Source organism: Patagioenas fasciata, chromosome 2 (genome assembly GCF_037038585.1).
Source record: "Patagioenas fasciata isolate bPatFas1 chromosome 2, bPatFas1.hap1, whole genome shotgun sequence".
Classification (NCBI taxonomy): Eukaryota; Metazoa; Chordata; class Aves; order Columbiformes; family Columbidae; genus Patagioenas; species Patagioenas fasciata.
This window is the reverse complement of record NC_092521.1, coordinates 55427145-55443097: the sequence shown is the minus strand read 5'-3', so window position 1 is coordinate 55443097 and position 15953 is coordinate 55427145. Positions and strand designations below refer to the sequence as shown.

Sequence of the window (15953 nt, the reverse complement as noted above, 5' to 3'; positions counted from 1 at the left end):
ATAGAAACATTAAATCAACTTGTTTTCTTAAGGTTTCTACAGTCATACCAAGAGGTTGGGGAGGCCAGGAAATTGCTTCTGAAGTGAATCAGGTGTATTGTGTGGAATCTTTCATTTAGGGCTTTTTTCATTTCCTTTTTATTTATTTTTATTTTAAACTTATAAGGGCCTGCCTAAAATAAGTTAAGAGGATTCACATTTTGAGTTAAATTTATAGTTAAGCCTCTATATAGAAGAAAGTTCCACCCAGCTCAAGAGTTTACACAGCCTGTAAGTTGAATGTGGTAGCCACATTCATTACTTATGTGGTTGAAATGAATGGTAATTAAAAGCAAACGATTGCTGGATATGCTAGGAATGCCAAAGCCACATGATCAGGACTTTAAACAAATAGAATTGGACGTTCTCCAGATTCCTGTAGCAATTTCACCACAGGTTGGTAAATCAAAAGGGCTGTCCAAAAACCAGACAGCTTTATGCTGAGCTACAAATCTGAATAAATTCACAGATTACCGTATCTCAAGTGTTCATATAAAATCAGGGAGCTTTTAAAAATATATATGTCATCTCTTAAGGTTTTATGAATTCTCTTAGATAAGAGCATACCTTAAACAAATTCCTCCGGTAAAATATGTGAAAGTTCTTGAGTGCAGCTGATGACTAGGTCACTGCATAGATTTATCTTGGCGGTCCTCTAGCCTTGCTCAAGATATCAATTAAGACTTGCTGAGGAACCAGGCCAAACATCTTTGATGCCTCTTGATGTTGTGAGTTTGTCAAAGGATTCAAGCTATTGTACATGCAGCTTCTTTAGCCAGCATGAGAAAGGACACGGTTGGAAAGACCAGGATGGCGAAACTGCTTGGCCATCATCACTCATATTAGACACAATGTTCCTGATTAGGATAATGCCAAGCAGCATAAAATCATAACTTATTTACAAATGCATACAGGGGCTTGTAGAGTGAAGCAAGGTTTGGATGCAGTATTTGTTTGCTACGTGGAAGGACAGAAGATCTTTTCAGAGATATCTGCCCTAAAACTACAGGAAATATGTACAACAGCAATATTGGGACACTTCACATGTAATTGCCTCAGCAACATTATTTTGTAAACAAAGAACTCCTTGTGCTTTTTTATCATCTGACAGAGCAACAGGAAAGATCAGAGCAGAGCTGTGATGACCAGTCATTCTAGTTAGATCTTTATTTAGAAACAAGGCTGGAATGGTCAAGAACATCGCGAGAAGCCTAAAATATGCTAGGATAACCCTTCTTCTGCCTTTGTCATGCTTGAACATTGGCTGGCCACATACTTGCAGTAAGACATTTTCTCTTGAAAATGCAATTCCAGCGGATCAGTTCTCTATTACAGGTTTATTTGCTGCTGGGAGCTGAGTTTCAGCAGCAACTGGCATTTGCAGCTAATACAGATTCAACATATGGAGACTGGTGCTTCGGCTTTGCTTTAGCCAGGCAGTGAAGGAACAAAGTGCGCAAATTTTTTTGTGGCTTTGAAAATTTGTGTCTTCATCTCTTTGAAACTCAGTGACTTAGTCTGTACAGGAATGCTATGTCCTTGAGGAGCTCCCAGGCAAATGAGAGCGTAAATTAATAAATAGCTGTTAAACATGTGAAGTGCCTCAGAGAAATACGCAAAACATTATCTCAACCAAAAAGTGTCATTTTGGAGGACAAAACTCCTTTGTTTCCCAGAGTAGTGCCACTAGACTTCCAGATTAAGCCAACACTTGAAGGATTTCTTTTGTTCATTATTACTTGCAAAATACTCTTGGTTAGGGAAATTATGAGGGTAGCACAAAGAAAGAACAGCCAGAAGAACATTCAGATAAGTTAATTCTAGGTTTACAAACAATAACAGTGCATGTGATGCCCTGCAGAGATAAGCAAACAGCTTCTAGCTGAACCTGGTCCTTGCCATGCTTGGCATTGCCCTTGGCGGTGGCCATGCACCTCCTTTGGAGGTGCCACTTACTGCCTACACCAGCATCAGTGCTAGGCAAGGGCTGAAGCAAAACGTTGCTTTTCACTCTCTGTGTGAACCTTCAAAAGCTAAAGGTTGCTTTTAAGACCCTGTACATCTTCACTGATTTAACTGTTGCTGTCTGCTCTGCAACTGCAGGAAAAGCCTGCCTCAACACAAACACAGTACCAGAGATCAAGATTAGCTATTCAGCCTAGCAAAATGAAACATGGTCCTTCAGATCATCTCCACATATGTATCTAAACTACTGACACCTTCCTTCTTTTTGGCACCTAACCACAATGGCTTCACCTTTTGTAAGAGGGGAGGGAGAATTTGCTGGTAATATTGGTACATGGTTCAGAGGGCTACATAGATTGCTTTTTAAGGGCGTAATAAACACATAAGGCAGCTTTATTTTGGAATATTCTCTTCTTGAAGATGGACATTTAAGCTGTCCCTTTGGATTTTCCAGGAATTTTTTTGTTGTGATACTTCCCAAAATATTCATGTCACCATAAATCAATATCATTTTAACGAGATAGATGACGTGCAAGCACATTCATCTGAGAAAAAGGCTGGTTTTCTCTTTGTTCCTGTCCTTTGCCCAGGCTAAAGTAGTTTATATCAGAAAAGAACAAGCAGAAGACTTGAATTTCATGTTGGTTGTGTTTATTTCAGTTTTATGCAAGGTCGTGCAAGAGAATCAACATCGTAGATTGAACAGTTCTGTAATGCTAGTGCCTTCAGATTCCTTCACTATCTTCTCCTTCATGGGAGCAGTTAACAAAAACTGTTCCTCAATATTGTAAAATATATGGCATGCATATGCAGATAAATCTGAACATATCTCCACCCTCCTTCCTGCATGCAGCTTGTCTGTTACCCACCAAAAGAAATCCCAAACTGACAACATTGCAAGGGAGTTACCACTCTCTCCAGCATTTCACTTGCTTCAAGATTTTTAATTAAAGTTTTAAATCTTTGTTATTCTTCATCCTCTTTGGCAGGCTGAATTATAACTGTGTCAATTGTGCTTGTCAACTCCCCAGAGCCAGCCTAATACACATTAGCCAACTCAGCTTCATATGAGGTCATGGAAAGCCTGCAAATTATTGCTCTTGTGGTGGAAAGAGATTGTAGCCATTTGTTAAAGTGTTGTCTTGATCTGCAGTTATCTAGAGTGGTGGAGGAACAGAGCTTGATACTAAACTGAAGAGTTCATAAAAGTGTCGTTTCTGTGGACTCGCTCCTTGGCAAGGTGAGGCAAAAATATCCAACTTTAGTTGGAAGCCTTTCCTTGAACTGGCGTTCTCCCAAGGGTTTCCATTTGCACTCGTCCTAGGAGCACTCAGTTACTTACACTAAAGTCTGGCACCTGGTTTTCTCGAGTGGTGAGATTTAAAGCATCCTGACCAGGCATCACTTGTTCTGGTCCCATCTAGCCCTGCCTATGACACACAGTAAGATGCAAGACATCATTGCTGAGTGTGTCTTTTCTTTCCCCTCTTCTTCAGTGCTTTCCCTCATGGCAATACATGCATTCACATGGCAAGGGTTCCCTACCCCAGGTATTTTGACTGTTGGACCCTACAAAATCCTAGACCACTGGTTAGGTCCATACTGCATGTGCAGTTCACGCCTGAGCCTGTGCTTAAGGAAACCTGGCACCTGGTCCCTCACCACACATCCCCCTGCAATGAGGATATGCAGGGGCCAGTATGCCAGATGCAGCCACTGCTATGTGGTCCATCTGGTGACATTGCATAGCCAATGTCAGACAGGCTAGCCACAGGATCCACCCTAAAGGGGAAGCCTCCAACGCAAGAGCAACCCAGCCTTGTGAACAAGCAGAGCCTGGGCTGTCTCATGTGGACTCCACAGCTTGGTTAGGAGTGTCTTTCCCACCAATGGGAGGGTGCAGAAGGGAGCAGGGCACTGGGGCTTTTGCTAACTCTTGCTTCTCGCAATACCAAATAGATGCAGCCTGTCCTCCTTTTCCAATCATGAACAAGACCTGCTTCTTGCCACACAGCAGTAACAAGTGCAAACAGAGACTGGCCAAAGGCAGCTGAGAAACACTAGCTGAGAACTTTGCTCTTCCAAACAAGCTCCCCACGCTACAGCCACCAGCACAGAGACAACAGCAGACCATTGTGGAAATATTATTAATGTCAGTACGTGGCTTGATAAGGAAGGATATTGCTACAGAAATTTGAAATAAGTGACTTCAGCATAGTATTATTTAACTGAGCAGGGTGGGGGTGGCAGCAGCCCTTGAGGAGAGATCAGGCCCAGCCAGCAATGGTGTGGGGGCCAGGGAGGGAAGGATGTGCTTAGAGTAACCACATGGAATATCTGGGTTTGAATAAAAGGTGAAAGTTGAAACGCCTGAGCGCTGAGGGAGGCGTTAGAGAAAGAAGCTTCTGCTCTGCCAAGGGGCTTGGGTTGGGTTTTGGTTTGACACTGGCATTGCTGTGGGGGAAGAGGAGAGCAAGGAGGACTCCAAAGGTGGCCGAGATGATTGTGAAGAGCGTGTGCTTTTCTGTCTTGCTGAGGCAGAGCTGAAACCTGCATCTCTTAAACAAGCTACAGTATGGGAAGGATGTGTCCACTGTGGAGTGGCTCCAGATAAAAAGAGGAGACATGATTTCCCAAATAACTTTGGCAAACTGCTGTGTAATTTTGTGCAAGTTTAAAGCCTTTGCAGGGGTAAAACAAACTGATACTGAGGAAATTAATCAGGTTCACCACTTCTCCAAATCGTTCACTGCTTTTCCTTAGCCTGGGTGAGCTCTGAACAGCAGCAGTCCCACATCTGCCCCAACACCTGGCCTCCTGTAGCGGGAGTTGCCTTAGTTTTGGATGGTTTAGGAGCTTGACACACATCACTACATTCTATGCTTTTGTCTTCTTAATGTGTCTCTTGTCTGGTAAAATACCGACTATTTGCAACTATAAAAGATGACAGAGAGAGCCTGTCAGAAAATGGCCAAAATTCTCCATTAAAAATACAAAAAAAAGTCCCATGAACATGCTTTTCTCATTTTTTAAGAGAAACATTTGCTTTTCAGAGAAAAAAATGAATATCAGAAAGCAAAATTTTGCTTTTATCTCTCTTCCTCTAGACTGTGTACACTCAATGAGATACTTTCCTATGTCCTTTTTAAAATAAGAATCTAATGAAAAATATCGTCACATTAATTTTTTGGTCTGTTCTGCTAAGAATGCATTGCATCTCTCAGACTCTAAGTAGTCTGAGCAATGAATCTTCCCTTGAAAACCAGTAGGTTATAGTTGAGATAATGTTAATTTTCCATTATGCAAATAGCCAGATATCAGAATAGTCACCTATTGTAGTTCTATGATAGAAGAGTTGAGTTACAGTTTGAGCTGTTTCAGACAAATAGTGGTTTAAAATTTTTGGATTGAAATACAGACTCATTTTCAGGATCTAAAGAATAAACAGATACATGAGAGAGCAAAAAATTTGAACAAGGTGTTTAGTTGAAAATAACTATCATTTCAGTCTCCTCTTTACTATTAGTGCTTGCTTGTTTTGTCCCTAAATACAACTTGCAGTATATCCTGCAGGTCTTCCCTCTGATGTTAAGCATTGATTTCAGCTTCTGCTTGAACTGTAAGGCACGGGTAGACTTTCTGTACATTTTGAAAAGTCTTTGGTCCATAGATGTCTTACTCTGTAACAAAAGCATCAGAATACAAAGGTGTACAAAGAAAACTAGAACAGATTGCTAAAAGATCTTTCTAGGTGTTATTCAAAGCACATTTCACCATTGCTCAGAGAGCATGCCAGTTGTGTGATAGTTTCTTGTCCTAGGCCATAAAAAACACTATGAATTGATTAGAGGCAAATTAGTCCTAGGCAGCCATAGAAACCCATGGAACTTATGAGAAAATTGAACTATGCCAAGAGGGTTTATGTTTCTGACTATCCACAGCAATTGGGAAAAAGATCAAGGAACCTCATCCTTGTTTGCTTTTCTTATTAGAAACCTCCCTGCTTGGCTTGGAGAGCTCTCTGGCCCCATTACCACTTCAGCTGAGGCAGCAGGAGGGAGGGATAAGGAAAAATGTTGGTGGAAATTTTCAGATCACAAACTGTTTTCTCCCCAAGTACAAGGACTGAGTTTCCAGCCAGAAATTCAGGCTTATTTCAGCCCACATGGCCTCATGGATTGATTCAGAACCTGGCTTTAAAGGGTGAGGAGTTGCAGCACCATGGATTCGTCATTGCAGAGCTACAAGGAGGCACCCTTCATGGGAAGGGATCTTCCAGTCATTGGGCAGTAGCCATTTCAGGGGCCAATCCTTTTAGCAAAACCACGCTATTAAAAGTATTGCATTGTACACCTAAGATAATCAAAACTTAGAACAGATGTTCTTCCTGTCTACTGCTCATTTTGTTGCTTTTTAGTTTATGTCCTGCCCAAATGAGCTTTTTATTAGAGAGTACTTAATCATGTTTGGACTTGAATGTCCTATGCCTGTGTTCCCTGTTTTCTTTCAATGTCTGTTTTTAGAAAATAATCTTTTGCTGAGACACATGGAAAGGGAGTGACTTGCAAAGCCTCAGCTAGTGTAATTAAGAGCTAAGAGCAGCTGACCTGAAAAAAACAACAGTGAAAAAGACAGTCAGTTGTTAAACATAAATTACTTCATAATTAAGTACAATTGCCTCATAACAAAGCTAGATCTTTCTCTCATCCATTACTTGGACAAAAATCGTACTGAGGGAGTTTACATGTGGTATACTCTTCTACTAAGAAGTTCATAGCTCTGTGAAGGCAGTATCACAGAAAAAACAAAAACAAGATTTATGTAGGGTTAGATTCAAGCACTGGTCTCAGGGAAGCGATGCATTCAGGGTACATCCGTATGAGGTGCTTGAGCCAGCCTGTTAAAGGGATACTCCTGTATCCCTCCTCACTGCCTCAGCCTCCCCCTGTCCCACTCCCTATTCATTGCAAAAAGTGCCTATTCACCTTAGCCCTTTCATCCTGACACATTGTCAGTAACTAGAAGACAGGCCAGTTGGACATTTCTTAGCAGCACAACTGGCCAGATCTTCAGAGCTGGTACAAATCCCTCAGAATTAGATGGGTTGCACAGACTTACAGCAGTTCAGGACCACAGAGGTCCAAGAACCAGATGATCCACAGACAAGTGTTCATACTGCTAAACTTCACTTTGATTTCTGTGAGTTAACTTGGACTTTCACTGTGGTTGCCCAAGGAGTCACTCCCCTCACAGTGTAGTCACACTGTACAAGTTTCAAATTTTGGAAGTAACTCCTTGTTCCTCAAGACATGAATCCACCTCTAATCTGGAGGAAGGGATTGCTCATAGTTAGGTATTTTTTTTCCACTATGGAGCTATGTGGACCTTCTTCTACCGCCTCTGCCAGTGGTCACTGCCAAGGGACTAAGCAGCTGCAGGTGTGAGCAGTCTGCACCTTCTACACTCCCAGAAGAGAGTGGAGAAGACACCAAACTATGATAATACTCCCTGCCCAGCACCAGAGCCTTGACTCACAATACCCTTGTTTTTTAATGTTGTAGAGCAGAGATGAAACCTAAAATCACTACTAGAAGAACAGCAAAAAGAGCATTTATGTTTGATAGTACTTCCTGGTTTAAAAAAAAAATAAATAAATAAAATAAAAAACCAATGTTGCTGCAAATAGGATTGATTACAGATCTCATTCTTGTCCATCCACTAGACCTGAGAAACAACAGAGGAATCCCACAAACAGCCAAGAGTGACCGAGAAGACAACAGGCTGGTTTTCTGTTTGTTTTTCTTCAAATTTTTAACAAGGGCAACAGAAACCAGTGGTTCCCAGGTTAAATTGTCGTGGCTTACCGACTGATTGTGGAGGACAGGCTTCTGAGAGGGCAATGTGAATATAAACCAAACCACCCTGGCTGGCCCATGCTGCTCTGCCAGGGTCTCCTCTGGGAGATCATAAGAGCTTTCAAATTCAACAGAAAAGAAACAGCAGCAGAAAATGTCTCCTACTATTGACCAATTCAGCTTTTATAAGGTACTTTCAGTTTTATAAGTGTCTTTTCCTTGCTTTCTTGCTTTACTTTATGCAAGTGGGGCAATCATAGCAATCAAGTTACTGTCGTCAGCGCAGTTTATTAGCCCTTACATTGTTCATGATGCCAGTCTGCCCATGGTGGGACAACCATGCTGGAGAAATGAGTGCTTGATAGACATTAGTATCTTCCACAGAGCAACACTTCAGCCTGGATCACTGCAGGAGTCTGTGCAAGGCATCTTTTGGACGTCGGTCTCCAAGAAGTAAAGGTGATTTCTGTTAAGTGTGTGTTTCTTTGGGTGCTTTGGTTGGCAGTGAATGGAGCCACAGAATCATATAGAATAAGAGATCTTCAAAGAGAATAAGGGACCTTCAAAGGTCATTTAGTCCAACCCCAGGCAATAAGCAGGGACATCTTCAACTAGATCAGGTTACTCAGAGCCCCATCCAGCCTGGCCTAGAATGTCTCCAGGGATGGGGCGTCTACCACCTCTCTGGGCAACCTGGACCAGTGTTTCACCACCCTCACTGTAAGAAATATCTTCCTCGTCCCTAGCCTGAATCTCCCCTCCTTTAGTTCAAAACCATTACCTCTTGTTGTATTGTAACAGGCCCTGCTATAAAGTCTGTCCCCATCTTTCTTATAGGCCCCTTTCAAGTACTGAAAGGCCGCAATAAGGTCTCACTGGAGCCTTTTCCAGGCTGAACAACCCCAACTCTCTCAGTCTGTTCTCACAGCAGAGGTGTTCCAGCCCTCTGATTGTCTTGGTGGCCTCCTCTGGACTGTCTCCAATGGGGCCTTTCCTGTACTGAGGACTCTAGAGCTGGATGTAGTACTCCAGGTGGGGTCTCACCAGAGTGGAGTAGAGGCAAAACCACCTGCTGGCCATGCTGTACTGATGCTACCCAAGATACCATTTGCCTTGTGGGCTGCAAGTGCACATTGCCAGCTCATGTCCAACCTTTCATCCACGAGTACCCCCAAGTCTTCCTCTGCAGGGTTGCTCTCAATCCCTTCCTCCCCCAACCTGTATTGATACTGGGAGCTGCAAACCTCATCTGACAGTTTTTCTGCAGCACCAGCAGTGCTGCCCAGGACAGGGTAGATCTCTGCTTCTGGCATCCCTGTTCATGGCTGGAGCTCAAGGGGAAATGGAGAGGCTCTGCTGCCTCCTGAGACATGTCACGGCATGTCAGCCCAGCTTATTTCCTAGTCGCTTACTGACCCCCAGCAATCCTCAGCCACAAACTGCCCAGAAAAGCAGACCACTTTCTGAAGAAAAAGACTGATGTGCTCTGAAGAGAGATAAAGAAATCAACAGACTTTCATAAGTCCCCCCTAACATAATTCATAAGTCCCAAACAAGCTTCCAGTTGAAACCTAGTGAGATTTTATGGTAGGCAAGAGGAAGTTAGACACTGGACTTCTGTCAGATTGTATTTGAAGGTTTGTTCCACGAATAGAGCTACACACATTTTCAAATAATAATAATTATTATTTTATTTCTAATCATATCGAGGCCCCTGAAACTTCTGTCTGCTTTCTGACAACTCAGTGTCTTTATTTAGCCTCCTGCCAGTCCCATCCCAAACAGGAGAGCTGTAATTGTCTGTGTTTCTATGAAATTATGTTAAGTCACACAAGAAATTTACAGCAAAACAGGAAACCAAACTGGATCTTGGCTCCTCTCTTGACCGTCAGTAAATCCGAACTCAAACTTGCGATCTCAGAAAACGGCTCAGTTTCACAGTCCTTATGTGTTATCTGAGCTTTCAGTGTCCAGGAGAACCAGATGTTTTGTGCCAGCCTCTGCTGTCAGTTACTATGGCACAAATCTGTGCTAACTTTACCAGTTGCGGTTAAACTACTCAATTAAATGTTCTTTGTATTTTCACTAAGATACTAATGGCCCTTGCACCTGCTTGGAGAATTCAGCGGAAAAATGTATCTTAAAACTAATTAACAAGTCCCACAGTGGGAGAGAACTGCATCCACTTTAATAGCATGCTGGCACATGGTTCCCAGAAGACCACATGTTTTGGGGTGGAAAGACTGCCCTGGAGGTCACCAAGTCCAACCTCCTCCTCGAAGGAGGGCTGTTGACCGGCACTGGTTCAGATCAACCTGAGCTACATCATTTAGACTTATTTTGCACATAGACCATTATTCTACATCCTGGGGATGTAGAACAGCAGACTTTTCATTTATTTCACTGACTTCTGCTGTTCATTTAGGTTGCGGGCAAATATAAACCCTGTATAATATGTGTAAAAGGGATATACGTATTTGTATGTTGGTTCTCTGAAGCTACCTGCAGTCATATTATCAGACAAACTCGGGGTACCAATTGTGTGAAGGTGTAAAGGTTGTGTAAATGTTGCCCCTGAAGTGTGCCATGAGCTGAGGGCAGTGAGCGGAGAAAAGCTGACTCCATAGCAGCTCCCGTGGACTTTAAAGTACGAACAATGAAGATGAACATGAGCATTTACATTACAAAGGTAGCTCAAAGAGAACTGAGAAAAGAGAGCTGGAAAGAGGCACAAAGAAAATGTACTTGTGTAAATCTCTCTCCCCAGTGGCTGCATGGGGAGCTACAGCTCTTGACTCAGGTGCACTCCGAATTGCACCTCAGGAAAATACCTCGCAGCTTGAACAAGGTGGATGTCAGTAACCTCCCCCCAGTGCATCCCCCTGCCTCCAGGAAGGATCAAGTGTCCTTGGAAGATGAAGGTACCAGCTGTCTGTGTGGTCTTTGCCTTTCACTCTGAGCATAAGCCTCCTTACAGCCCCTCTGAACGTCATCAGCCAACAAGAGATCCTGAAAAATAGATGAACAGCACATCGCCAACTCAAAACAGACAGCAGGATAACAGAAAACACTGCTTTTATCTGATGGAACAGCATTTATTCTCCTTGATCTAATTATTTGTTATCAATGAAGTGAGCTAAAAAATTAGTTTCATAATCCTGTATCAGTTCATAAAATTTACTTCAAGGTTAAGCACAGCAGAGACAAATGCTAATGCTGCCATCTCTCTTGCCATTGGATTAAAAAAAAAAAAAAAAAAGCAAAATAGAGTTTTAAAAGAGAATAGCTAAGCCAAAGTCATTTGCCAACAAGAGAAAACCTCGCAGAGGCCGAAACAGCCTTAGGAACAAGACATGGGTCTTCGTAGTTTCGTTTTCTGGTGTCAGGAGCTGGAAGCCTCAGCGTGAAATTCCCTCCCCTCCTGCCATGGGCTCGGAGCCTGCACGCCCCTTGTAAGACACCCCCGACACTCACAGATGGGGCTGGGGGTATCCGGCTGTTGGGGGCTGGTGCTTGGCCCACAGGGGTGAGCAGGTACCACGGACCCCCTTCTTGCTGGAGAGGGACATCAAGCTTTCACCATGTCCAGTGGCAGCCAGCCACGTTGTACCCTTCACGAGCTTGTGTTAGGGCTCGTAAAAGCTGAAAAAGTTTAAAATAGCTGGTTACTGTTCTCCGAGGCTGCTACACAACTGGAAAATGTACTTAGGACACCTGTGTCCACCTACAGTACACAGTAATTTACCGTAGTAAATTACCATCTGCCAGATTCTCATAAGCATGAAGTCAGCCTTTTCTAGATGCAATATAAAGCTGAACTAAAACATTCATTTCAGATAAATGCAGATGAGGGAATTAATCTCCTAACTCCACTCCTGCTGTGCAATCTTATACATACAAAACCAAGTGGTGCCATGTTTCAGGTGCTTTGAAGGGTGAATCTGCAGGAGAACATTAAAAAGATAAGAAATAACAACATGTTCTTTAAAATGTTAGGCCGATGTCACTTCAACATGAAACGTATGGCTTGATTCAGTTCCCTCTATGACAGGTAATGCCTAATGAGGGTTTCTCTCTGCTTCATTTCAGAACCACGACCGCACATGCATTGCATGCAGAATCATCTACCGGTCAGACGAGCACCATCCTCCCATCTTACCCCCAAAGGCAGATCTGACTATCGGGCTACATGGAGAGTGGGTGAGCCAGCGCTGCGAGGTGCGGCCAGAGGTCCTCTTCCTCACTCGGCACTTCATCTTCCATGACAACAACAACACCTGGGAGGGTCACTACTACCACTACTCTGACCCCATCTGCAAGCACCCCACCTTCACCATCTACGCCAAGGGACGCTACAGCCGGGGGGTGCACTCGTCCAAAGTGATGGGCGGCACGGAGTTTGTGTTCAAAGGTAGAGTGGCTTGCTACACTGGCAGTGAAGGTGGCCATGTAGTTATGGAACAGAGCAGAGTTTGCTCATAAGTTTGGTCAGTGATGGTTTCATTTTGTCATTTTCAGGAGTTAGTCATCTCCTGGGAAGTCCACAGACACTGTGTGAATGCCCAGCCAAACTACACAGCTTCATGGCATTTCACACCACTGAACCAATACTCATTTGGGGCAGAGATCTTTAAGTGCAGCACAAGAAAATAAGATTTCACATCACTAAGTCTTTGAGTCTGGTGGCCAGACTTCAAGCATCTAAGCAAAGCATCTGAGAATAGATCTGTGTTATAGGGCTCCTTCAGTAGGGAGAAAAATGCACCTTCAGAGGGCATTTCAGGTCATAAGTGGTATAAATCATTTTCTGCTTAAGACATATACAGCAGCAGCAGCAACAAGCGTGTATCTTTTCGTCAGCTTCCAAGGGGCCCTAGAGCAAGCAAGGATGTCTCTAAAGGCAGGTCTGATTAATCCCACCACGGTGACGACTGGATGTATCCAACCAAAACCCCTTGAGTACTTTGAGAAGCAGCGCTCAGTGGTGACGCCAGCCAGGTCCCTGTGGCTGAGCAGCCCTGCTGTGCAAATAGCCCCATAGCACCCTGCTTAGAGAGAGATCAGTGGCTTTAACCACTCACAGAAGCAAACATCTCCAAAACACGCCGTCCTACCACGGCAGCAGCCCCAGCAGAGCCTCTGGAAGTTGCAAGTACTCTGTGAGCTCTTCTCCTCCTTATTTCAGTTACCATGTGAGAAACATACAGCTTCTTGCATGGCTCTGATTTAGGAAAGCAGCTAACTATAAGAAATAATTCAGCAATCTGTGATTTTCATAGAAGGCAGGAGAGATCCTCGCCTGTCAGAGCTTTTGCTCTTCACAGCTGCATGCAACATGTGCCAGCTAAGCTCCTGGGGTTGAACCCAGGTTTTACTTGAATTTCTGGCCTACCTCACTATGAGGTCAATAATTCAGTTTCAGTTTTTAGGTTCACTTACTTATAGATGAGCTTTTACACCAGGTAGGACAAATAATGTGGAACGTAGAGCCATTGAGTCAAATACCTGTTTATAAAACCTCAGTATGAAACTTTCAACAAATCTTACTCTAAAAAGACACATACGCTGTTAACGACCTGCAAGAGAATTTGGGATTTTGGTGTGTTAAGAGGCATGAGGCCTGGTTATTTTCTTCTGTTTTGGTCAACATTGATCCATTCAGACACCTTTTTTCCTGATACACAGTGTAAAATGCACACCAGGAATAACCTCTATTCAGCTTCCATGGGCTCATTCAATTTAGCTTTTCCTACTGTTTTAAACTTGTCTGAAAAATGAAACTTTATGTGCCTGAAGCTCCTCAGAAATACAGGCAAATTGGAATTGCAGAAGCTGCAGCACTTCTACATCTGATACTGTAAGCTGTAGCCACTGTTTAGATATGAGAAAGAGCATCCCTTTGTAGGTAAGCAATACTTTATAATTCGTGCAAAAAAGGACAGGTAATATAGGAAGATAATGAAGCTGCGGTACTTTCCAAAATTTCCAATTGGAAATAATTATTTTATTAGCTTTGCAGGGTAACATATGTTAAAAATTAGGAAAAATACATTCTAAACAGTCCTACTTATGGATGAATATGAATGGTAATAAAACATGAGTACAGTTTTATTGTTTCCTCTTTTACCTATCTCATATAACCAACCAACCAGGCTTTATCTGTAAATGATCACCTGGAATTTATGAAAAGCTCTGCTTAATCTCTGACTGAGATATGTGGCCATCAGGTTTTCTTCAACTGAGTTTGTGCACGCATGTGTTCTGTGATAGAATGAATTACGTCAAATACATAAAATATTGCAAATAAATTTGCTGCAATATAAAAAAATTGATTTAAGAACGAACAAGCAGGGACAATTCTGATCTGACAGGTACACCCCAATCCACATGTTGCCTTTGCTTTTGTCCCCCTGCTGACAGCTCCTCTCTTCCCCTCTTGCAGTGAATCACATGAAGGTCACTCCCATGGATATATCCACGGCCTCTCTGCTCAACGTCTTCAACGGGAACGAGTGTGGAGCTCAGGGGTCCTGGCAAGTTGGGGTTCAGCAAGATGTCACTCACACGAACGGCTGCATCGCGCTCGGCATCCGCCTACCTCACACCGAGTATGAAATCTTCAAAATGGAGCAGGATGCCCGGGGCAGGTACTTGCTGTACAACGGCCAGAGACCAAGTGACGGGTCCAGCCCCGACCGACCAGAGAAGAGAGCCACTTCCTACCAGATGCCTTTAATTCAGTGCGCTTCATCAGTACCCAGAGCTGAGGAGTCACCAGAGGAGAATAAAATAAGGCTGTACAGCAGCAGGGCACCGGAAAAATATCCCAAGGCGCCAGCTCTTGCTTTGGTGTTGTTTATTTGTACTGTGTCATATTGGGACATTCTCAGCTAGAAGTGAAAAAAACCCCAACTTATTTTTCATGACTACAAAGCCAGGATTCCACCAGACTGGGGGTTGTTTTTCTTCCAAAAGAAAGGGACATTTATTTTCTTGATGCACTTGAATGCCTGAGAACTGTTGTTCTTTTCCTTACTTCCCCCCTCCTCCTCGAATCCAGAACAGCACTCGTTTGATGTTTGTGCTTTGAACTTCATCCAGTCTGATCCCTGGCCTGACATGACTGCACAAAAGTAATTGCACTTTAGGACTGCAGACTTCTGGGGTGGAGGGAGGGGGGTCTCCTTTTATTATTTTTTTTAATTGCTGAGGTGAACATTAAGATCCTGCTTCAGTCGTCTCTCCATCTTGCCATTGTGGTACTCTTCTCCCCAGTGCTGGGGTTCTCATCAGAATTTAGCTCTGGGGAAGGGCTCGGTGTCGTGCCAGTACTGTGTGAGCAGCTTCCGCCTCTGACTTCACAGCTCTGATGTAGATATGTATATAAGGAGGAAACCCGAAAAGGTTTATCTTGTCCTTATCTCACAGCTCATAACACAAAAAAGGAACATCAAATCAACAGCCATGTGTTCAGACAGTGCTATATGGTTCATACCTCTAATTAAAAAAGATACTCCAAGTCATTTAAGCTATTTTTACAATCATTAAGTTGTAAAAATAACCAGTGGCTTAATATTTTCTCATTCAATTTCCTTAGCTATGTAATTGCTTTAAGGTCTCCCTTTGTACCTAGCGTGTAGTTACAGCCAAGCCCCCTTAAAACCAGACAGAAGCAGCATTTTTCTGTCAGATGCACACAGCACAAGGTAAGTTGCCAACACAAAGCTGCAGGAACTTGTTCTGTTTTCATATTCCTGAGGCCTTACATACTCTGCATGCAGTATTTGTGCCTTGGATTTTCTGTCAGCCAGGTGGACAATTAAAAAAGTACTTAAAAGGAGTCTAATAAGAAAGGTGGGGACAGACTTTTTAGAAGGCCATGTTATGACAGGACAAGGCGTAATGGTTTTAAACTAAAACTACACACGAGGAAGAAATTTTTTACAGTGAGGGTGGTAAAACACTGGCCCAGGTTGCCCAGAGAGGTGGTAGATGCCCCATCCCTGGAGACATTCCAGGCCAGGCTGCACAGGGCTCTGAGCAACCTGATCCAGCTGAAGGTGTCCCTGCTCATTGCAGGGGATTGGACTACAT

The 15953-nt window shown here is 43.2% G+C and overlaps 1 protein-coding gene across 1 annotated transcript in view; it reads left to right on the top strand.

The window, feature by feature from the left end:
- APCDD1 (APC down-regulated 1) overlaps positions 1-15550 on the top strand; it is a 30377-nt gene extending 14827 nt beyond the window's left edge. Inside the window, exons 4-5 of the mRNA XM_065831181.2 lie at positions 11949-12270; positions 14302-15550. Coding sequence (XP_065687253.1) covers positions 11949-12270; positions 14302-14753 — 774 coding nt within the window. The 3' untranslated portion in view covers positions 14754-15550. The remainder of the gene's footprint in view (positions 1-11948; positions 12271-14301) is intronic.
- Positions 15551-15953: the final 403 nt, after the last annotated feature.